This window comes from Saccopteryx bilineata, chromosome 3, assembly GCF_036850765.1.
Source record: "Saccopteryx bilineata isolate mSacBil1 chromosome 3, mSacBil1_pri_phased_curated, whole genome shotgun sequence".
Classification (NCBI taxonomy): domain Eukaryota; kingdom Metazoa; phylum Chordata; class Mammalia; order Chiroptera; family Emballonuridae; genus Saccopteryx; species Saccopteryx bilineata.
The window spans coordinates 266442896-266468037 of NC_089492.1; the positions used below are offsets into that span (position 1 = coordinate 266442896).

General features: G+C 40.5%; 1 protein-coding gene across 2 annotated transcripts; it reads left to right on the forward strand.

Annotated features, from left to right (window-relative positions):
- The first annotated feature begins 7585 nt into the window (after positions 1-7585).
- SFPQ (splicing factor proline and glutamine rich) lies at positions 7586-24284 on the forward strand. 2 transcript variants are annotated; one of them, XM_066269667.1, is made up of 13 exons: positions 7586-8546; positions 9281-9469; positions 9806-10107; positions 10226-10321; positions 12083-12279; positions 12378-12462; positions 12827-12944; positions 13324-13372; positions 13454-13575; positions 15987-19180; positions 22258-22305; positions 23299-23384; positions 24191-24284. In XM_066269667.1, the coding sequence occupies exons 1-10, from the start codon at positions 7701-7703 to the stop codon at positions 16122-16124; spliced, it is 2142 nt and encodes a 713-aa protein (XP_066125764.1). In that variant the 5' UTR covers positions 7586-7700; the 3' UTR covers positions 16125-19180; positions 22258-22305; positions 23299-23384; positions 24191-24284. The 2 variants fall into 2 exon arrangements, with proteins under 2 accessions (XP_066125764.1, XP_066125765.1); XM_066269668.1 differs by lacking the exon at positions 15987-19180.
- Positions 24285-25142: the final 858 nt, after the last annotated feature.

Here is a 25142-nt window from a genome sequence, read left to right on the forward strand (position 1 = left end):
ATGCATTAACATCTAGAATGAAAGGGAAGGTATAGCAGGATGTTTAAATTCAGAGTAAGATAGATCTGGATTCAAATCCCAGCTCTATCATTCATTAACTATATAACACTAGAAAAGTTAATTAGCTTCTGTAAGCCAGTTTTCACATCTGTAAAATGGAAGTAATCATAGTATCCAGTTCATAGCCTTGTTGTGATGATTAGTTGAGGTAATGGAATGTCTACTTCAAAGTACTAAATGGTCACTAAGTGGCAGTTGTTCCCATTATGTAGAATGAAAGAAATTAGCAATTTTCCATGTCCAGATGTGGTTGGTATTATCTGAACATTTTTTTCAACCAGCGAAATAATAAAAATTTTTTAGAAGAATTATCTTCCTGTTCCGAACTTTATTTTTTATTTTATTTTTTTAACGAGAGAGACAGACAGACAGAGAGATGAAAAGCATTAACTCATAGTTGTGGCACCTGGGTTGTTCATTGATTGCTTTCTCTTATGTGCCTTGACCAGGGGCCTCCAGCAGGGTAACCCCTTGCTCAAGCCAGTGACCTTGGGCTCAAGCCAGTGACCTTTGGGCTCAAGCCAGTGACTATGGGGTCATGTCTATGATCCCATGCTCAAGTTGGCAACCTCACGCTCAAGCTGGTGAGCCCACACTCAAGCCGGATGAACCCACGTTTAAACTGGCAACCTCAGGGTTTCCAACCTGGGTCCTCCATGTCCCAGTCCAACACTCTATCCACTCGCCACCAATTGGTCAGGGATTCTACCCTGGGTCCTCAGCATCCCAGGCTAATGCTCTATCCACTGCGTTACTGCCTGGTCAGGCCAAATTTTCTTTTTATTAAAATTTTTTTATTGATTGATTTTTAAAGTTTTTTTGATTGATTGATTTTAGAGAAACTAAGAGAGAATGGGAGAAGGAGAGAAAGAGAAGCATTCATTTGTTGTTTCGCTTAGTGGTACACTCATTCGTTGCTTCCTGTATGTGCCCTGACTGGGGATTGAACCCACAACTTTGGTGTTTTGTGATGACGCTCTAATCAACTGAGCTAACCGACTAGGGCTATATATTGATTTTTTTTTTCTTTTTCAAGTGAAAGGAGGGGAGATAGTGAGACAGACTCTCACACGCGTCCCTACTGGGATCCACCTGGCAACACCCATCTAGGGCTGATACTCAAATCTGAGCTAATTTTTTAAGCACCTGAGGCTGATATTCAACCAACTGAGCTATTTTCTGCACTGGGTCCTACAGCTGGAACCAATTGAGCCACTGGCTGCGGGAGAGGGAGAGGGAGTAAAGGGAGAGAGAAGTAGATGGTTGCTTCTCTTGTGTGCCTTGACGGGGAATCGAACCCTGATGGCCATACACCGGGCCGATGCTCTATCACTGAGCCAACTGGCCAGGACCTACATATTGATTTTAAAGAGAAAGAACCCACACCACTAGTGCATCAGGAGGATGCTCTAACCAACTGAGCTACCCAGTTAGGGAGCGTCCCAAACTTTAAAAAAAATTTAAACTCAATGAGTGTTGAATTTTATCAAACGACTTTTGAGTTTCCATATGCTTTTCCTTATTTGGCTTATTGATGGGATGTATTAGTTTAATACTTCTCTTCTAATATTGTAAATAACTTCACTATTATAGATATCCCAGTATTCATTAAAAAAAAACACCCAAAAATGTACTTCATTGTAGTGGATCATTTTTTAAATCTATTAAATTCAAGGATAGATTTTCTTCTAAAATGCATTATAATCTTCCTACGAACTAAACTTTTGTTACTCAACTCCCCTTGTCTTTCTGGGCTCTAACACTCAAGTGCCTTTAGGTCTCCGATTTTTTCATAACAATAACTAGTATTTATTGAGCACTTAGTATTAAACACTTCACACATTATGACTTCCCTAAGGAGTGTGTATTCCTCAGGTAGTGTGTCAGAAATGGGAAGGACCTTAGGACACGGCCCTGCCTAAAGGAATTCAGATAAAAAAATCTGATTAAAGCAAGGAAGCATTATCTTAGCATCATAATATAAACTAAATGTGGCAGACATGGAAAAGTCTAGCAAAGCCTGTTTGTTGAACTTCCTTTTGTGTCCCATTGTTTCTGGGTGAATTTTACATGTTTGATCTTCCTATCTACCCGTGAACTACCTACCTACTTTTACTTTGAAACCCCAGATGCCTGCCCCCTTTCCTTTGTCCAAAATAGCATATAAACCTCAACTGCCCAATGCGTCCTCGGGTCTCATATCTTATGGCACCCCAAAATGTACAACTGTAATAAATTTTGAACATTTCCTTCTGTTAATCTGTCTGTTAATTGGATTATTAGCTCAGCTAGAATAATTTAGAAGGTGGGAAGAACGTTATTTTTTGCACCCTCAGTATAAATCAAGTAGGCTTGTGGTTTTCTAATTGGATGAGAATGTTCCTCTCTGATGATTTTTATTTTCTCAAATATGAGAAGTCCTTAATTATGTTGAAGTAAGAGAAGAATGTGTAGGAGTTTAAACAGGGAAGGCATGAAATACACACTATCTCTAGAAGTGGTAAAGTGAACTTACTAGGGAAATTCAGTAAAATTGCCAGTAAAAGTCAAATGCCCTTTTGAAGCGTGTGGTCAAGAATTTAAAGTGAAAGTTTCAGCACTTGGTAAACAAAGGTAAATTGTTGAGTCCAACTAGAATGGGGTTTTACCAGGTAAGGATAATGGAGGAGGAAAACAAGAGATGTATGTGTTTGTAGGCAATCTTAACATTTAAACAGCATGACACAAGTTATGAGTATAAGAATGTGAGAGATAGCCTGATCGGGCGGTGGCGCAGTGGATAGAGCGTTGGACTGGGATGCAGAGGACCCAGGTTCGGGACCCTGAGGTCACCAGCTTGAGCGCGGGCTCATCTGCTTTGAGCAAAGCTCACCAGCTTGGACTCAAGGTCACTGGCTTGAGCAAGGGGTTACTCGGTCTGCTGAAGGCCCACGGTCAAGACACATATGAGAAAGTAATCAATGAACAACTAAGGTGTTGCAACGCACAATGAAAAACTAATGATTGATGATTGATGCTTCTGATTGATGCTTCTCATCTCTCTCCGTTCCTGTCTGTCTCTGTCTATCCCTCTCTCTGACTCACTCTCTGTCTCTGTAAAAAATAAAATAAAAAAGAATGTGAGAGATAGTGAAAAAGTAATATACTGCTCACAGAAATTAGGGGACATTTTATTGCTTCATATACATTTAATGGTTTGGAGGTTTTGATGAAATCTAAGAATCAGGTATTTCCCTGGCCAGATAGCTTGGTTGGTTGGAGCATCATCTGGAAGTGTAAAGGTTGCTGGTTCAATTTCCAATCAGGGCATGTACAAGAACAACCTGATGTTCCTGTCTCTCTGTTTCTCTCTCCCTACCTCTCTCACTGAAATCAATTAAAAAAAAACCCCAGTTATTTTGATCAGACAGTTGGGATATTTGAAATAGAGATTTTTAGGGGTGGAGTACTTACTGGCAATAACAAATAGAGGGATGACCTGTGAAGCAGTCCTGGGGATGGAGCAGCTGATACAGGTTGGCAGGAAAGATTGTTGGAGGTGAGAAGGTAAATAATTGACAGAGTATTGGGTGGTCATCCACATAAATGTTGGATGGTAAACAGAAATAGAGGTGGAAAGGAAGACCAATAAGCCAGGAGCTAGTATTGAGGGAGGAATGACCCACCAAAAGGTCAATAAATGACAGTAACTAGGAAGGGTATTAAGAAATATGATTTCTTTTATTTCTTTTTTTTTTAATTTTATTTATTCATTTTAGAGAGGAGAGAGAGAGACAGAGAGGGAGAGAGAGAGAGAGACAGAGAGAGAGAAGGTGGGGAGGAGCTGGAAGCATCAACTCCCATATGTGCCTTGACCAGGCAAGCCCAGGGTTTTGAACCGGCGACCTCAGCATTTCCAGGTCGACGCTTTATCCACTGTGCCACCACAGGTCAGGCAAGAAATATGGCTTTAAAAAATAAAAAAAAAACCTGACCAGGCGGTGGCGCAGTGGATAGAGCGTTGGACTGGGATGTAGAGGACCTAGGTTCAAGACCCCGAGGTCGCCAGTTTGAGCGCGGGCTCATCTGGTTTGAGCAAAAAAAAAAAAAAGCCCACCAGCTTGAACCCAAGGTTGCTGGCTCCAGCAAGGGGTTATTCGGCCTGCTGAAGGCCCACAGTCAAGGCACGTGTGAGAAGGCAATCAATGAAGAACTAATGATTGATGCTTCTCGTCTCTCTCCGTTCCTGTCTGTCTGTCCCTGTCTATCCCTCTCTCTCTCCTAAAAGAAAAAATAAAAAATAAAATAAAAAAAAAAATAAAAAAAGACTAAACTAAGAGGACTCTTCAACCAAGGAAAACTGAAGAAGCCACACCGAGACTGCTTAGTGTATCCCAAGGTTCTCTTTACCATGCCACAGTCACAGAGCTCCAGGGAAAAGCAACCTGCTCTCATCTCTCCAGGCAGAGGAGAACAGAAGCTCCATATCCACGCATGCTGCAAATGGCTTTTCCAGTCTACCTGAATCATTACTAGCTAGAAGCAGGGGTCACTGGGACTTGGACATGAGCTGCAAAGTATAGAATGGTGACAACAATTCCAGTGCCATGCGGACTTTTCCTGGATGTGGACTTTTCCTGGACTCCTGCTCCCTGTGACAGCTCCTAACAGACTGAACTGTGGTTAGGTTGCATTTTTCAGGGATTTGGCATGGTGATGGGGCCAACTTGGACTTGGTGAACATGTTAAGGACACTACTCTTTTATGGATTCTTGCTGTATTGGCCAAGAGTTTGCTTAAAGGCTTTTAATCACTGTAAAAAAAATAGAAGACTGGATAAAGAAGATGGGGCACTTATACACCATGGTATACTATTCAGCTAGAAGAAATGATGACATCGGATCACTTACAGCAGAATGGTGGAATCTTGATAACATTATGCAGAGTGAAATAAGCGAATCAGAAAAAAACAAGAACTGCAGAATTCCATACATTGGCGGGACATAAAAGCGAGACTAAGAGACATGGAGTGTGGTGATTACGGGGGGGGGGGGGGGGGAGGGAGAGGGGGAGGGGGAGGGGGAAGGGTACAAAGAAAACTGGATAGAGGGTGATGGAGGACGATCTCTCTTTGGGTAATGGGTATGCAACAGAACTAAATGACAAGATAACCTGGAAATGTTTTCTTTGAATATATGTACCCTGATTTATTGATGTCACCCCATTAAAATAAAAATTTATTTATAAAAAAAAAGAAATATGACTAGTGTACTTCAGGGATGTTAAAGACTTTAAAGAGAATACTGCCCATTGGTTGATTCCATATAGACATTTTAACGTATCAATTTTTAAAGTATCTTTATCTGTCCATAAAGTGTTGAGTGGTAGTGGATTAAGAAAACCATCATAGGCCACACACACACAAAATCAAGGACTCTTTTTGTGAACAAAGAGTGCACTCACTTAAGCCTACTACGAAGACAGTATAAATTGCTAGACAGTCCTGGCTGGTTGGCTCAGCAGTAGAGCGTTGGCCCAGCGTGTGGAAGTCCCAGGTTTAATTCCTGGTCAGGGCACACAGAAGAAGTGCCCATCTGCTTCTCTTCCCTTCCCCATCTCCTTCCTCTCTATCTCTCTCTTCCCCTCTCACAGCCAAGGCTCTATTAGAGCAAAGTTGGCCTGGGCGCTGAGGACCATGCTCCATGGCTTCCCCTCAGATGCTAGAATGGCTCCAGCTGCAACGGAAGCAACGCCCCAGATGGGCCAAGCATTGCCCCCTGGTGGGCATGCCCGGTGGATCCTGGTGGGGTGCATGCCGGAGCCTGACTGCCTCCTCCATTCTGACTTTGCAAAAATACAAAACAACAACAACAACAAAAACATCTGCTAGACCAGGGGTCCCCAAACTTTTTACACAGGGGGCCAGTTCACTGTCCCTCAGACCATTGGAGGGCCAGACTATAAAAAAAACTATGAACAAATCCCTATGCACACTGCACATATCTTATTTTAAAGTAAAAAAAAAACAAAACAGGAACAAATACAATATTTAAAATAAAGAACAAGTAAATTTAAATCAACAAACTGACCAGTATTTCAATGGGAACTATGCTCCTCTCACTGACCACCAATGAAAGAGGTGCCCCTTCCAGAAGTGCGGCGGGGGCTGGATAAATGGCCTCAGGGGGCCGCATGTGGCCCGTGGGCCGTAGTTTGGGGACCCCTGTGCTAGACAAACCTGAACTCCAATGAGGTTCCAAATTATTGTAGTAATATAATGTTATAGTAATTAAATATATAGAAATATAAAATATATGGAAGATATATAAAAGTAATTAAAATATAATATTAAAATTAAGGAAATTAAATAAAATTATGTTGTCTGGATAGGAATTAATATAATGTATGCAGGTGTGATAGACTGTAACTTTCGAGCAGGGCCCAGTTAGTGTGTGTGTGAAGTTATACATAAATAAGAAATAGCTTGATGTCATAACTCTGTAAGTTAACATAAACAAGAAGCTTCCCTAGGAACATCTTAAAAGTAGCTTGATGTAACGTTTCAGTAAATTAACATAAAAAGGGCTCCCTGTGAGGAACTCCCCAAAAAAGTGGTTTGAGGTGATAATCCTGTAAATTGAAACCTGTTAGAAGGCGTAGGCCAGAAAAGGTACTAAACCTGAGGCCTTCCCCCTGCTGCGGCAGTCGCCCAGACTCTAACGTGAACGTGGACTGTCTCCACGCGGATCTGAGCTCTGACTAAAGACAACGGAGAGGAGCACGCTGATGGGGCCCCCTTAAGCTGTACCCAGACACGCCAAAATTATTTATAAGTAATAAATTTCCTATGTGATTCTTGCAAATAAATTGCCTATGTGATTATTGCAAATAACGTGTGTCGGTTGTGTCTTTGCTCCGGTGGCAGTTATTGTCGGCACTAATAAGTAAAATCCTCATAGCTGCCTTAAGAGTAGCCCTGCTGATAAGCAGGAGTGTCCCACTGCACGGGGAAGTCGAATCAGGGACACCTGATCAACGTAGAGCTTGGGCTCTACTGGGACAAAAATGAAATCAGTAAGGTCGTCTGTGTGAAGTTAGTATTTTATTTCTCTAATTTCACTGGCCCAGCACAAGATGGGGTAGATAGCAGGCACTTAATTTATGCTTTTGAACAAGAGAACGCATGTTCTTTCTGAGAAAGGATAGCGGACCGCTCCTGGGGCAATCAAGAAAAAAAAGGGCCCTTTTTAACATCCTTCCCTCAGAGCCATAGAGCCCTTACTATTTAATTTCCTTAGAAAACAGGTCTGGCGAAACCATTCAAATTTCTCCCAGCAAATCACAGTGGCCTACAGCCAACTCTTCTTCAGTCCATTGGCCAACTGGAAACTTCTGCTACTCATTCCTCCCGCCTCTCACCCAGAAGCCAATAGAAAAAGATTATCGCTTCGTAACTTAGTGTCATCAAGTACGGCATTTGCAATTGGTTATTGGAGCTACCGATCAGGAAGCAGGCGGGGCCATGTCAGCTGCACTATATAAGAAGAGGACAAAGGCGGCGCGCAGCCTGTGTCATCCGCCATTTTGTGCGAAGCAAGGTGGCCTCTACGTTCCCTAAGCGACTTCTCCGCTTCTGTCTCGACCGCCCCTTGATCACAGACATGTCTCGGGATCGGTTCCGGAGCCGCGGCGGTGGTGGTGGTGGCTTCCACCGGCGCGGGGGAGGCGGCGGCCGCGGCGGCCTCCACGACTTCCGCTCCCCGCCGCCCGGTATGGGCCTCAGTCAGAACCGCGGACCCATGGGTCCCGGCCCGGGCCAGGGTGGTCCCAAACCCCCGATCCCACCACCGCCGCCACACCAGCAACAGCAGCAGCCACCACCGCAGCAGCAGCCGCCACCGCATCAGCAGCCGCCACCGCATCAGCCGCCGCCGCCGCCGCATCAGCAGCCGCCACCGCATCAGCCGCCGCCGCCGCCGCATCAGCAGCCGCCACCGCCCCAGGACTCGTCCAAGCCGGTCGTTTCTCAGGGACCCGGCCCGGCTCCCGGAGTAAGCAATGCTCCGCCTGCCTCTGGTTCGGCACCGCCCGCCACTCCCCCGACCTCTGGGGCCAGCACGGGGCCGGGCCCTATACCGACCCCGCCGCCCGCTGTCACCTCGGCGCCCCCTGGGGCGCCCCCGCCTGCGCCGCCGAGCAGCGGGGTTCCCACCACCCCACCTCAAACTGGAGGTCCGCCGCCTCCACCCGCAGGAGGACCGGTGCCCGGGCCTAAGCAGGGCCCAGGACCCGGCGGCCCCAAAGGCGGCAAAATGCCAGTCGGGCCGAAGCCCGGCGGTGGCCCGGGCCTAAGCACTCCTGGTGGCCATCCCAAGCCGCCGCACCGAGGAGGCGGGGAGCCCCGCGGAGGCCGGCAGCACCACCCACCCTACCACCAGCAGCACCACCAGGGTCCTCCGCCCGGTGGGCCCGTCGCCCGGAGTGAGGAGAAGATTTCCGACTCGGAGGTAAGTGTCCCTTGGACCTACGCGTTGGTTTCCCTAAGATGGCCGCGGCCCCCTCTCCGTCCCCCTCCCCCGTGCGGGCTTCCATTTTGTCGGAGACCGGAAAGGCGCGTGCGCGCTAGTGGAGGTGGGCGGGCCTGCCCTTCGAGCGAGGGGCGGACAGCGTGGGTCGGCCCGGGACTGGCCTCAAGGCTGCCCGGGGACCGAGGGAGGGTGGCCTGAGGAAAAAGAGATGATGTGAGGCTCCGGTAGGCTCTGTTAACGCTAAAGGATCCTGGGAACCACAGTAGAGCATAGCATGAAATGTAAGGTTCGAGAGATGGGCGAGTTTCGTTTTGAAAAGCGCAGGCCCGAGTCAGGTCGGTGGCAGTTGGATTTTGGTCTTGATCTTTTTTTAAATGTAATTCTTGACCACCATTTTAACTTTCGTCTGCTATGACTTAGGTTATTTAGGGACGGTCAGCATATAGGGATGAGGAGGTTGCTGGTGTAGAGTTTACTCTGTAGAGCAGTCTAAGTGTTAGTTCTCGAGTATTTTGAATGATTTGGGCTTTTTAATGTTAGGATAGTGGTTACTTTGGAAATCCCGCAAATGTAGTAGGACCTTCCTTTGACCTTAAACGGAACAGAAGAGCAACCTGATGGGTAACAATCTAGTTTGGGAAAAGCGAAATTTTGTGGATTCCTCTGGTTGCAGAGGTCGCTGGTGTTTGAAAATTTCCTTCCTTTTTCATTAGGGGTTTAAAGCCAACTTATCTCTCTTGAGGAGACCTGGAGAGAAAACTTACACTCAGCGTTGTCGGTTGTTTGTTGGGAATCTACCTGCTGATATTACGGAGGATGAATTCAAAAGACTATTTGCTAAATATGGAGAACCAGGAGAAGTTTTTATCAACAAAGGCAAAGGATTCGGATTTATTAAGCTTGTAAGTTTTTAAAATTTTTATGCATTATTAATTATTAAGTTTTTGCTACTACAAACGTATGGTATTTAAATGAACAAGAATAAGTTGGTCTTTAAGTTTTTCATCATTGCAGAACAGGTGCGATGCTATATAGCTTATAATTGTTGGTATCTAAGAAACAAGGGGAGTGCGTGGGTAATGCATTTTAACTATTGTAATGGTGTCAAGGAGGGATGCCTGAAGATAACTTTGACCTGAAGGAGAATAGGAATGGAAATTAATTAGGTTTATGACTTTCAGAGTGAGCATCAAGTAGTTTTTGAGGTAATTAACATGAGTATGTCTGATAACTTTCAGGAATCTAGAGCATTGGCTGAAATTGCTAAAGCTGAACTTGATGATACACCCATGAGAGGTAGACAACTTCGGGTTCGCTTTGCCACACATGCTGCTGCCTTGTCTGTTCGAAATCTCTCACCCTACGTTTCCAATGAACTGTTGGAAGAAGCCTTTAGCCAGTTTGGTCCTATCGAAAGAGCTGTTGTTATTGTGGATGATCGTGGAAGATCTACAGGAAAAGGCATTGTTGAGTTTGCATCTAAACCAGCAGCAAGGAAAGCATTTGAAAGATGCAGTGAAGGCGTTTTCTTACTGACAACGTAAGTTCTTGTGCTTATTTTGATAATTTCTGTTAATTAACTTGTACAAGGAAGTTGTACAAGTACTTAACATGTACATTAAAACTGGAAAGTAAGATGGAACCTTTTTTGTTATTAGAACTCCTCGTCCAGTCATTGTGGAACCACTTGAACAATTAGATGATGAAGATGGTCTTCCTGAAAAACTTGCACAGAAGAATCCAATGTATCAAAAGTAAGATTGATTAAACTTTTTGGCTGTTTTATTAGTGTAAATAAGAATTTGTCCTAATAATTTTTCAGTTTTGTTTAAAATATGCAAAATTCTTGTAAGTAAATATGCTTAATAAAAACATCAAGCCTCAGAAGTTTGGGGTTTTGAAGCAGTTACCCAAATGCCTAGTTTTTGTTTGTGACATAGATATATTTCATATACAATCTTATCTTGTTCTTAAAATAATTGGATGATGTATAAGTTTTCTCATTTTTATTTTTTTAAAACAGCACTTTATTTTTAAGATTTTTATTTATTTTAGACAGAGGGGGGGAGAGAGAGAGAGAAGTGGGGAGGAGCAGGAAGCATCAACTTCCATATGTGCCTTGACCAGGTTAGCCCAGGGTATCAAACCAGCAACCTCAGCGTTCCAGATTGATGCTTTATCCACTGTGCCACCACAGGTCAGGCTCATTTTTATTTATTTATTTATTTATTTATTTTGTTTGTTTTTTTTACAGAGACAGAGAGAGGGATAGACAGGGACAGACAGACAGGAACAGAGAGATGAGAAGCATCAATCATTAATTTTTCGTTGTGCATTGCGACACCTTAGTTGTTCATTGATTGCTTTCTCTTATGTGCCTTGACCGGGGCCTTCAGCAGACTGAGTAACCCCTTGCTTGAGCCAGCGACCTTGGGTCCAAGCTGGTGAATTTTTGCTCAAACCAGATGAGCCCACACTCAAGCTGGCAACCTCGGGGTCTCAAACCTGGGTCTTCTGCATCCCAGTCTGACGCTCTATCCACTGCGTCACTGCCTGGTCAGGCAGTTTTCTCATTTTTAAGAATGGGAAAATTTTTCTTGAATAGGAACTTGTCTACAGTAAACAATTAGGAAATACGGAAGATGGGATTTATCTACAGTGCCTACATTCTGTTACTGTATCATTCTGGGACATCTATTTTATTCTCTTCATTTTGAGGAGAGAGGGACAGACAGGAAGGGGGGGGAGAGATGAGAAGCATCAACTTCTTAGTTGTGATTGCTTTCTCATATATGCCTTGACCTGGTGGGCTCCAGCTGAGCTAGGGATCGCTTGATCAAGGTAGTGACCTTTGGGATCAAGCCTTTGACCATGGGGTCATGTCTATGATCCCATACAAGCTGGTGATCTTAGGGTGTCGAACCTGGGTCCTCAGGATCCTGTACCACTGCCTGGTCAGGCAGACATGTATTGTTATTGCTGTAAAGATACTATATGAACCAAAATGGTCTCTACCCCTTCATGTTCCTTACAGTGATAGGCCAGATGGAAAGACCAAATTTTTTTTTTTTTCTTCATTTTTCCGAAGCTGGAAACGGGGAGGCAGTCAGATTCCCGCATGCGCCCGACCGGGATCCACCCGGCATGCCCACCAGGGGGCAATGTTCTGCCCATCTGGGGCATCGCTCTGCTGCATCCAGAGCCATCCAGCGCCTGAGGCAGAGGCCACAGAGCCATCCCCAGCGCCTGGGCCATCTTTGCTCCAGTGGAGCCCCGGCTGCAGGAGGGGAAGAGAGAGATAGAGAGGAAGGAGAAGGGGAGGGGTGGAGAAGCAGATGGGTGCTTCTCCTGTGTGCCCTGGCCGGGAATCAACCCGGGACTCCTGCACGCCAGGCCGATGCTCTACTGCTGAGCCAACCGGCCAGGGCCAAGACCAATTTTTTTAGGGGAGTCAGGTCATGATTTCTTATGTGCATCCCCATATTGATTCATTAATACTCATTAAATATTGTCAGGGAGAGAGAAACGCCTCCTCGTTTTGCTCAGCATGGCACATTTGAGTATGAATATTCTCAGAGATGGAAGTCCTTGGATGAGATGGAGAAACAGCAAAGGGAGCAAGTTGAAAAAAATATGAAAGATGCAAAAGACAAACTGGAAAGTGAAATGGAAGATGCCTATCATGAACATCAGGCAAATCTTTTGCGTCAAGGTAAAAAAGGCCTTCTGAATTTTGCTGGTAGGATCAGTTGCTTTTTGAATTTATAGAACCTCATTAATGTGAATCCAAAACAAATTTTTCAATGTTAGATCTGATGCGACGCCAGGAAGAATTAAGACGCATGGAAGAACTTCACAATCAAGAAATGCAGAAACGTAAAGAAATGCAATTAAGGTAAATTTTTGTTAAACTAAGTCCTTGTTTCTGTATTACTTTTCTCTTTAGAGAAAAGATGAACCTAAAAAAAGTCCTTTTCTCTTTAGAGAAAAGATGAACCTAAATTTTGCAAGTGAGTCAGATGAAGTACAGAGAGTCAGTGTTGGTATAACATATAAATAGGAATTGTTTGTAAGATTTTCATATGTAATGATTATTTTCTTTGCCAGAATGCCTTTAGGGCTTTTCAAGAACCACTTTGGTTGGATGTTTGCTCTAACCTAGTCTTTGTAAAGCTATTAGGCACACTATTAGCTTATTTCACATTGAATTTGAAAAGGTGTAGATAACATTTTGGTTTATGTATGGTGAACATTTCCAGGCAAGAGGAGGAACGACGCAGAAGGGAAGAAGAGATGATGATTCGTCAACGTGAGATGGAAGAACAAATGAGACGTCAAAGAGAGGAAAGTTACAGTCGGATGGGCTATATGGATCCAGTAAGTAAACTATTACAATCTAATTGGAGTTGTCTATAAAACTTGTTGCTACCTAGAATGAAATTTTACTCAATTAAATACAACATTTCACATTATAACCACTTTTTGTAAATAAGAGTGTTATGATTGATAGACCTTAAGAGTTTTATCTTTTTGGGGCAGGCCAAAGATTCATTGGTTGGGAAGAAGCTTTTAGTGGTTCTTGATAATTAAGTCTCAATAATTGGTTTTAGAATTTGATTTTTAAAATTGTCTCAGTGAGCCTTTTTTGGGTTAAACACATTAAGTTTTGAGAATTTTTTTGTACTATCAAAAATGGAACGAAAAAAAAATGGAACGGATTACAGTACAGATGTATGAAAGATTTTTCTTCTTTCAGAGAGAAAGAGACATGAGAATGGGTGGTGGAGGAACAATGAACATGGGAGGTAAGCATGACAATTAAATTAACCAATACCATTAGAGAGCAATGTTCTGGTTGAGTTGTAACCAGCACTTTTGTTTCCTAGATCCCTATGGTTCAGGAGGCCAGAAATTTCCACCTTTAGGTGGTGGTGGTGGCATAGGTTATGAAGCTAATCCTGGAGTTCCACCAGCAACCATGAGTGGTTCCATGATGGGAAGCGACATGGTAATGTATCCTGTGGGACGTAGTCCAAAGGAAATTCTTATTTTCACAACTTACCTGTGTGTGTGTGTTTTTTTTTTGAAGTAGGTGACTGGACTTCTTTTAGTTTTCCTATCATGTAAATCATAATATTGAGGAATACTTTGGCAACATAGAAGAACTCAGTGTGTGGTAACCTGAACAGATATGGTTGCCAGTGAGAAGTCAATGCTGTTAATAGTATGTTGGGGTTATCTTTGGCGATAAGTAGATTTAGGTGCTTTCTATTATATTGCTTGTGTACTTTTGCACTCCAGCACATGGCAAATCCAAATTCTAAATGTTAGATTTAAGTACCTGATTATTCTACATCCAAGTGAGAGTAATCAAATGGCAAACTGTTGTTCATTCAGTTGGTATTTGCCATATGAATTAGCCTAGTAGTTTGCAGCTTCTAGGCATGTTTTAGTGATGTGTAGAACTTTGACCTCTATTTGGTGTGGCTTCTATCCATGAAAAGGGTATTGTCTAATGTTTTGACTCGTCGTTTCCCACGTGGTGGGCTGTCTATAGGTACACCTTCTAAAATACACTCACATCTCTGTTTTGCTACAGAGTAGCAAAAAATCAATGATAATTTTTAGCATACTAGTTGTGTTCATTTGATCTGAACCTTCTTGATGCTATCATATTTTAGCTGTGCAGATAGCCTACCTGGATGCTTTAGAACAACCAAGTGAATTGGTTTAGGTGGCTGTATTTAGAGCTTTACACATCCTTAGAAGAACTGAATATTGGCTTTAGAAGTAGGTTTAGGGAAGGGCGTATTTTCACAACTGAATTGAATCTGAAATAGCTCACCTACGGTATTTTGGCAAAGACGAAAGCTACAGCATGTAACTCACTAGATTCATTTAACAAATAGGAACATAAAGATTTAGTATGGGACCATATCTATTTAAAAACCACTTACAGCTTTTTGGGAATTAGAACTGTAAATAGCTGGTTGGGTTAAATGTAATGCTATTAGCTTTCTTCAAATTTTAAAAATAATGTGGGTAACATTTTGGCTTAATGTGCTTCTTAAAAAAGCGGAATGTAGGTATATAAGCAAATATATTAAACTAAGTTTACGTGATGTTCCCACAGTTAAGTTTGTATATTTCATGCAACAGATAGCTCCTCCGGGTTCTAAGGTGTTATAGTAACAATTGTGAAACCCCCCTCAAATTTTTCTTTCTAGTTTTTTTGGAATATACAGTACAGTGTGTTAAAATCCTACAGTTTTTAGGATTTTGAGACTTAGTCTTTTCAAGTATCCCTATAATTTGTAAGAAACATGTTGAAGTTAATGATATATATAAGAACAGTTAAACCCTGATGTCAGTTTTGTTTTTGTTTACTGGTTTATTTTGGGAGTAATACTTAGTAACTGATGTATTTTAAATGGAATTTGAAAAATAGTTCAGGCTGCTGTGCTTGCATATCTATAGGGTTTTTCTGTTTGGGTACATAGCTTTCTAAGACTTAGAATTACCTAAAACTGGATGAATAATGAACTCCTGCCTTATCGCAGTCACTTAAGCTTGGTGTTAGGCTGTTTGGGAGATACCCAAAACACGGAATCTTAGCTAAGTGCCAGTGGACTTTTCAAAGACCTACGGGAAAAGTTGGGCTGTTATGGGGTGGGCTGTATATTTAGTCAATTTGCAATAATACAGGATAGTACTGTGAACATAATTGTCTCTGGTTATATTGTGATGGCTCTGAAGGTGGTATACCTGTGAGATGATGGCAACATATTTTTTTTAATCAAGTTACTGTGCCGGTTAAGTGACTAAATCTATTAGTCTTTTTTGCTTTTTTTTGTAGTCTGGTAGCATTTTATTAAAACTTTCAACCTTTTAAGATTTCTGCAACTTAGCAGATGTGTCTTAAGATCTTGAAAACCACAGTATCTTATGCAGCATATGCCACTAACTGGTGAGTAGGTCTTTGTCACTTCATTGAGTGAATTGAATCTGTCTGGTTGGGCTTGGTAGGCTTACTTGGAAATTAAATTTCCTGTTCAGACTTTGAAAGTGAGAAGTTTGCAAGCTTTTCAGTGGGTTTTTCTGATGTGAAATTTCTTAAACTCATTTTGGAATGGGTTTTCACATCTACACTAATTCTTAAATTTTTTAGCACTACAGGGAAGATCTGTTCTTTGAAACAGGTGTATGAGAATGGCTCAAGTGGGAACATACCACAAGGCATGTATTATCGTAAACTAATTTTCAAATTACCCTTTTTTCCTTTCTATGTTCCCGGTACCTGTGGATCGACTCATTGGTGATTGTATCGACGGCCATTGACTACGGAACCTTCTAAAATATTTACTTAACACACATGGACATCAACTACATATAATGAACTGTTAATTACTGTTCCAATAGCGTACTGAGCGCTTTGGGCAGGGAGGTGCGGGACCTGTGGGTGGACAGGGTCCTAGAGGAATGGGGCCTGGAACTCCAGCAGGATATGGTAGAGGGAGAGAAGAGTATGAAGGCCCAAACAAAAAACCCCGATTTTAGATGTGATATCTAGGCTTTCATTCCAGTTTGTTTTTGTCTTTTCTTGTTTAGATACCAATCTTTTAAATTCTTGCATTTTAGTAAGAAAGCTATCTTTTTATGGATGTTAGCAGTTTATTGACCTAATATTTGTAAATGGTCTGTTTGGGCAGGTAAAATTATGTAATGCAGTGTTTTGAAACAGGAATTTTTTTCATTTTTATTTCCTTTTTTTTAAAAAAACTGTATAATGTCCCTCAAGTTATGGCAGTGTACCTTGTGCCACTGAATTTCCAAAGTGTACCATTTTTTTTTTTTTTACTGTGCTTCAAATAAATAGAGAAAATAGTTATAATACTGACCTTCAATTTTGCCATTCATGCTTCTATGCACATTAGGCTAGGTATTCCACTTTGAAAGCATGAGAGTGTCTAGACCTTCAAATGGCATATGCCATTTCTGGGAAATGTATTTGTAGGCTAAGTATTGCTTTCTACAAATAAGTACCCCCTTGTTTTAAAAAGAAGAAAATGCCTATTGAAGTAGTTTCATGATTTGATTTGTTTGGCCTTGTAGGAAGCAAGTGGTGCTAAGTATTTTTAAATGGTTATGTAAGCAAAGCTGAAATGTAAATCTTAAAAAGTCTTCATTCAGGAATGTGTATTAAGATTATGGAATGAGTGTAAGACTTGGTAGGGGAGAAAGTGGGTATGACTAAATGGATCTTCTATGGCCCTATGATCTATCTTTTCCTTAAAAGTTTCTGAAGAAAAAGTGGAAAGATCATTTTGTTGCATTCCTCCGTTCTTGTTTTTAAAAGAATAAGTCCCAAGCCCTATAAATGGCTTGTATTGAACTTTCACATTTGAATTAAAGATTGTTAAACATGAAGCCTTTTCATGTATTACTTTAAGCGATTTATAAAGATGGGGTTTAGTTTGAAAACTTCAACTTGAAAGTAAAAAGTATAGTAACCATAAACTAGATGTAGCTGTATATGCATTTGTACTCTGAAACTTTTACATCTCCTTAATACTACTTTGCTGGACAAAACCTGTAGGAAGATAAAAATCTACTTGCTCTCTTTTCTAAGAATTAGTGGTGACAGTCAACAAATAGGATTGCAGATAGCTATTCTTAATTATAAAATATTTGATAATCTGTTTTTCCATAGTTTCCTTTTGATGTAGCATTAACTCTGGAGAGAGTTGCTCATCCTATACAGTACAAATATAAATTCTCTCTCCCACTATAAAGCTTTGGAGTATTTTGATGATGATGTCAGTTAACTGTCAACTTCATTGAATCTCCTTCCATTAGAATAAATATATTAAAGTACATTGTTACTGTTGTCTGTTAGTACAACAGTGGGAATCTGCTTTCCCAATGTATATATGTTAGCAGAAGGAACAGCTTCCTAAAAGTAGGTCAAGTAATTGTATGGTTTGGCTTTGTTCTTAGTTTTGATTCCATTCAAAATTTGTACATTATAGAACTCTTACTATGGAATGTATCTTCCTCCTTTTCACCTCTGTTCTTGGTGCTAATTGGCAAAAGTAAAATTCTAAATCAAATCTTTATTAAAATACTGACGTTTAGTATTGTGCCTGAGTACAAAGGGAAATCTATTGTTGAAACAATTGAGTATTTTCTGCATGGGAAACCGGATAATACTAAAAGTAAAACACTAGTGGAGTATAAAGGCATGTCACACAATTCTGGTTGTGTAACAGACAGGACATGGTGTGCTAATTAAGGGAATCTTAGAAAATGTTGATTATTTCTATTCACCAAGACACCTGAAAAAAGGTGGTGGTTCTACCATAATTATATCAACGAGGAAGTTTGTCCCCAGTTATGAATTGGTGATATGTATGAGATTTTTCTGTATGGAAACAAGGGTCTTGATTTGAAAGGAGTCCATTACAATTTGATTGAATTGTGTGGTAGGGACTCCACTAATGATAAGGGGTGTTCATGGGACACCCATGGAGGGTGAACTTGTATGTGTGTGGGTGGGGGCTGGGGGAGAAATGGGAAAATCTGCCTATAAAATTAATGTTTCAGTTTATTTTTCAGATTACATGCCTTTCTTTATAAGGGATGCTGGCAAAGACCCCTAAAATAAGCTTTTTTGGTAGTACTGTACCTTTGAAGAGTGGTGAAGGATGCTAATGGATAATCTACTGAAAGTTGTGGTTTTGATAGCCTTACTGTAGGCTGTAGAATTGCTAAACGTTGTTTAGCAAATAATCTTGCTTAGTTTCAACTAAGTTTTTTTACTTTTATTACTGAAATAGGTTACCAATGGTTGTAAGCTACTCAAATAGACTTCTGTAAGTCTTGCAATGTATATGATAGTTTTTAGTCTAATGTGAATTTAAGTCATCTTTAAAAAATAGTTGCCTAAAAGCTGATATGAAACTGGGGGTGGGAAAGGGAAGGTAGTACTTAGGAAGTATTTAGCCATTTTTCTCATTTAAAGAAAATCACCTGCCCCCATTTTCCTTTTCTCCACTTTTCTCTCATAATTTTGTTTTAAAAAGAGGAACACATCATTTTTAAACTTAATACTCCTACCTAATCTTTAAAAACTGCATTCTCTAAGAGATCCTCAGTGTATTTAATAGATATCTTACAAGCTTTTAACCCATTGGCTCATTATTTAGTAAAATCACAATCCTCTTTGCTTAGAACACTAATTAAATTCCTTAAGAAGTACTGTAACCCCCACCACTCTTTATATAGCTGTATTATACCTCTAATATAAACATTATAATTTGGGAAATTGTAATGTTACGCCTGTGCAATTTTTATAAGTGGCATATTATGGCAGATTAAATTTAGATACTTGGCTTTTCTTCGGCAAGCCACTGAGTTTTGGTGGAATGTTTTCTGGTGTTCTTGGACTGCAATTATGCACTATTAAAGTAGTGGCCTGCTACATAACTGCATTTAGCCAGCATTTCTGCAGTGCGTAACTGTGAGGAACGTAGTACCGCAAATGGCAATGGACATTAGGACCCGGATGTAGTATTCCTGCTTGCTCCAAGATTCTCATTGCCGACTGCATACAGGTAGGTAACAAGCAATATAATCTAACTTGGTGACTTGCTATGTACTTTTATTCCGTGGGCATTCTGACATCACACTTCTGACAATGAAATAACAGTGCAGCACCTAACACTTGTATGGTAAAGCTAGCTTATCAAAACTGTGTGGGTTTGGGTTTAGAGCTGTAATTTGTCAGGCAGAATTCAGTGCTGTTGCAGTTCTCAGATAAAAAGTGCAAACTTGATTCTTTGGCATATCTGATTCAGTCGTGTGGTTTCCTTTAGTTGCATTGTAACTGAAGATAACATGGAACACATCAGTGGTGTGGGGGAAAGGGAACCAAACCATACTTGGGAGGCAGAGTGCTTTTTAGCATCTTGACATGGACTGTATAACATGTGATAATTAGTCTCTGTTGTAGCAAACTTGAATTGCCCGTAGGTCAGCAACATCAATAATTCCAGAATGCAATCTTGGTCATTACTCTGCAGGTTTAATGAATTAACACTAAAAGTACAGTTTTTTCGTAACGTGAATGAAAATACTTTTTTAAATGAGCTCCATGGAAACACCTTTGTTACTAACTTGGGCTTAGTGGGAATCTTAATGTGAATAGTTCAGGTTATGTGATTTTACTAAATATGTCTATACTCTACACCTGGGGAAAACTGGTGTGGCATTGACTTGCTGCCTACAGTAGAATCCATGTCGGGAATCATTTCCCAGTCATAAGACTTCGTCGTATTCTGTAGGATAACTGCAAATACTCAAGAGTAGCTTTTTGAATTTGGTTTCTTTAATTTGCTTTAGGATGTGCTGTTATGATCCAAAATATTGAATTACCAAAAAAGTCTTAAAAACACCTTCTTTTGTTGCTTAGGACTTAAGCTTTGCATCAACTATTGTTTCAGACTTCAACTTAAGTCTCTGAATTGGTTCTTAGCTAGAATGCATGAGAAACAGCTTTCATGTATAATGGTTTCTGCTCTGTAACTGGAAAGTTTGGTTTACTTTGCATAAATGTGTGAAAACTCTTCATGACTGAGAATTTTCTTCTGTTTGTAGCAAGAACTTGCTCTTTGGCAAGTAATTCACAAGGTGGGGACAAATTTGTATTTTAATATGTAGTCCATTCAAGCAAATGACTTAACTCTCCTGCTAGAAGAAAGGCAAATGGCTTAGCTCTGTATGTCAATATAATGCAAAGCAAACACAATGTTAGGTTTGGTGACAAGACTGTCACTAAATTGGCATACAACCCTGACGGGGTTTTCCTGTGGCATAATCCATTAAATCGGTGGCCAGCACTTGCTACCGTGATTTAGGGATTGAGTGTTTAGAAATAAAAGCTCAGGTTTATATATAAATAGTAATAATTTTGAGATAATGTACTTGTAATAATGTACTTCAGGAACATCATTGGGGTGGGAGGTTAATTTTGCTTCATTCTGCTTATTTAAGATGAATAGGCTTTTGCACTTTCAAATGAGAAACCTGTGACTTAAGTCAATTCTTACAAGTTTTGATTTGTATGTAGCTATAATTTGTGAATCTTAGTGCAGAGGGTCTTAAAAAAACCACTCAGTCAAAAAGCTGGGAGTAAATGGGTTTCAATAATAACACTACTGAGGTGCTTGCATTGTATTTCATAATCTTTTCTTGTTACAAATCAAAATTATTCTTTTTAATGAGAAGGGTCTGATGTTCAGAGGTGTGATGCCAGAATGCATTTTCGTACTGTTAGGCCCTTGGAACAGATACAGGTGCTTTTTGAAAGATGAAAGAAATACAATGGGTGCTCTTCACACAAGGTTGCAAAACCTACAAAGAATGCATAATCTCACTTTCCCCCAATAGAGATAGATGCGTGTGACTAGTTTTGGACTTTTAATCTTAATGGGGGTTGCATGTCTCCTATTGTTAATCATTGTCAGCTGCAGTGACACGATCCACAGTCCTGCATTTACTGTCTTTCCCTTAATGATTCTGGACAGGTTTTAGAGAGCCGGGATGTTTGTTCTGGGCCTTTATTTGGTTTTGGCTTTAGCTGATAATGTTTCAGTGCTCTTGTCAGCTAGTGCAGTTCTCAAACGGCTGCCTATTAGGGAAAGAACTCAGAGGATTTGACTGCTCCTAATCATCTGTCATTGCTGCTAGATAATGATTGGCAATTTTTAAGACTCAGCTGTGGAAATCTCACAGTTGTTGGTAAACCATCAACCATAAAAATGTTGCTTTTGAACACCAGTGCTGAAAGATTTTATTCAGAGGGTGAAGGGGGGGGGCTAGTTGCAGACTAGGATAATGTGGAGACTGGAAAGAATGCAAAACAATATAGTATCCCTTATGGATGGTACATGTGCAACAGGGAACTCTTATTTTATGCACCCTTGGCAGTAACTGATAATCAGGAAGGAAGAAAAACCTAGAACTGGCTGATCTTTCTGGTTTTTGTGCAGTGGCCCTGCAGGTGTATATAATGAAGGTGAATGTCTTCTCCCTTAGAAAAAACTCAGGTTCCTTGCTGTCTCCATAAGGCATAGCTTCCCTGCCCTAACTTAAAACTCAGTGAGGAGTTAGAGGGCAAGAGCAAGTCAAATATATAGGATTGCAGGATAAAAACTGCATTGTTGTGTACTGTGGAAGGGGGAGGGTATACTCTTGGACGATTCCTGCTGAAGGTGGTCAGTCTACCCGAGAATGGAAGACATACTTGAATGGGGAGCAGGGTATGTGCTTTTATGAAAAGAGAGCCGATGTTAAAATTCATTTAGTAGGTAAACGTTGTCACATACCTTCACATAAGGGATAGTATATTTTGGGTTGCAGTCAAACTTTATTGTGCTCAGACTGGTGAAAATAGCAGTTAGGCTTTTGTATTTTAAAGAAGATAGAGTTTTCATTTGAATTCAGCTGTCTACTACCTGATGTAAAATTTTAGATCTGCCCCAAATGAAGTTTCTTCCTATTTTTTTTTTTTAAGCTGTAACTTGCCCCCAATCTTGGTCTCTGGAAATTTACTCTTAAATTTTGAAGTTAACTAGCATTTTCAAACCTTTTCCCTTGTCTTTTATATTAACTTTTTCTTATTATTCTTTAGGTACGAATGATTGGTGTTGGCTGATATTGGAGTGCTCATTCACTTGAAGTAAGTGTCCTTAAGAGTCTTAACATTCGAAGTAGAGGACTTTTGGATTTGATTTTCTATTTAATGATTAAACAGCTTGATTTAGCTAAGTGGGGCGAAACTTTTTTTTTTTTTTTTCTCTTTTCTGAAGCTGGAAACAGGGAGAGACAGTCAGACTCCCGCATGCGCCCGACCGGGATCCACCCGGCACGCCCACCATGGGGCGACGCTCTGCCCACCAGGGGGCAATGCATCCTGGGCGTTGCGACCAGAGCCACTCTAGCGCCTGAGGCAGAGGCCACAGAGCCATCCCCAGCGCCCAGGCCATCTTTGCTCCAATGGAGCCTTGGCTGCGGGAGGGGAAGAGAGAGACAGAGAGGAAAGCGCGGCGGAGGGGTGGAGAAGCAAATGTGCGCTTCTCCTGTGTGCCCTGGCCGGGAATCAAACCCGGGTCCTCCGCACGCTAGGCCGACGCTCTACCGCTGAGCCAACCGGCCAGGGCCCGAAACTTTTTTTTTAAAAGATGTTTGCCTCACCTCAGATAATATTTCTGTGTTTTTTGAACAAAGGTGTGTACTATGTGTGCAAGTTGGAAAGAAAAGATGGGGAGGGAATATAGGTATTACATTAATGTTAGAATATTTGAGAAAAGTACATGGTTATGTAGAGAAAACAATCATAGAAGGAAGAGAAAAGAGGGCTTGAATTAGTGGAGAAATGGCTGTATTTTCAGTACCCTAAATTCACCTTAGAGTGCATTCAAAATCTCCTTAATATTCCTTTTTATCCAGTAAACAAAACTGTCTAGTCATTGGTAGGATGAAACGTTTCATATGTACAAGTGAAAAAGTTTAGAATATGATCTTGGTGTAGACCAGATCTTTTCTAAGCAATAACATAGTCAAAAAAACAACCACTGATTGCAACCCAAACATAAGATATATACATTATGTATTAATAAGAACGCGATATGCTGAGTATGTTATTTTAATAAAATTATATTTTAAATGATAGGTGGGTAATTGTTCTCAAGACATCAACACAGCATGAGCCAACCAAGAAGAAAAGCCAAAAACTTGTCAGACTGAGAAAATGTCGAGGTAAGTTAAGCAATTCTTACTCTGAAAACTGCCTTCAGAAAAAAGGACTCTTGGGTGGTACAAAAATAATTATTTGTGGGTGAATATCATTTTAATTCTACATTAAAGCTTTCTTGTAGGAAATAGTTTTTACAGTTCTTAAATATTTAATTGTTTTAACAGCTTTCTGAAGTTGTAGGTTTATCTATTGGTTTGACTCAAGCCTCAAGAACAGGGACTTGAGTTTTGAATTATATATATATATACACACACACACACACACACACACGTGTGTGTATGTGTGTGTGTGTGTGTATGTATTTATTTACCTCTGTCCATAGCACCATGCAGAGGAGGGTTCAGAAATTTGAAGTTCCCTGTTTTGTTTTTCATCATGGTGGCGTCATCTATAGTTGGAAATAGATGAGGAACACATAATACAAAGGATGATCTGTTAGAATGGTTGGCAATTTTAAAGGGTATCTCAACTCTGGCTGGAAAGCTGTCATAGACAATATATAAACAACTGGACATGGCTCTGTCCAATAAAGCTATAAAAAGGTGGCCGTTGATAGTTGATTTTCCTCATCTAATGTGAATTGCATGTATAGCTAGGTATCACTTAGGTTTAAAAGGCCCTCATAATCAGTTTGAAATTTAAACAATCTCTACATCTTAAGCCCAGGTAGACCATTCAGTAGTATTGACAGCACACTCCTTGATTGATATTTCTTTGATGTTAGAAAGTTTACTTGGTTGGCACTAAAAAACTTGATAATTCTTGATTTTTACATCTTTTGGGAGTAATTATTTCCTTTAATTGGCAGGATCAGGTGAACTGTGTCCAGGAAACCAGTGAGGAAGAGGGCAAAGAGGAATGAACAACCTAATTATTGTTAATAAAGATATTTTAAAATCAGATTGTCCTTTTATTCTGTTTTTAAGTAGGACTCTTTCGTTTTGTAGAATATTGTATGTCATCAACTTGTTTCTAGGTGACTTAAAAGAAGAGGTTCCCATAGAACAGGTTATATAATTCAGGACTTTGTTTCTTGAGGGTTTTTTGGCAGAGCTACTTCAACTTAATTAATAATCTATTGGCTCTTTTGTCTGTCCTAAACTGATTTGGGCATCAAAATTTAAAATTGCCTTTACTCTATAGGTTTTATACCTAAAGTGCTAATTTATGAGCTTTGTGTAATTAAGGAGAAGAAAGCTAGAAATCAGAACAACTCATTCAAGATTAGTTAAAATAGACACAAAAGAAGAGTTGAAATTCACAGCAGTTACTAGTCCCATGGAATTTGCTTTGAAAAAGTGTATAGTCAGTTCCAGGGATGAGACCAAGATCCTGCTGGGGTTTTTTGGGATTTTCCCCCATGATCATTGCCATTCTGCTTGTCTGTGGTTGCCATATTTTTTTCGAATATCTTGGGAGGCCAGCTGTCCAAATTAAGAATCTTTTCCTGAGTCCAAGTTTTGGTTCAGCTTTCTCTTACTCCTTTCTGATTGCCAACTGATCTGAAGTTTTGTGGATCTCAAGGCAAAAATAGTCTACAGTATAATTAATCCAGTAGTAAGGAAGTAGCATAATGGGGTCTTGACCAGAGTACAAGTATTTTGCAATTTGCCTAGCTGCATTAACAGGCAAGTTGCAGTTTGCTCATTGGTAAAATGAATATACTACCTACTTAATTGGGTTATGAATAAAAGATTATACACAAAGCATATAGCACATTTTCTAGCACAAAAAGAGAACATGGAATTAGGGTTCATAGT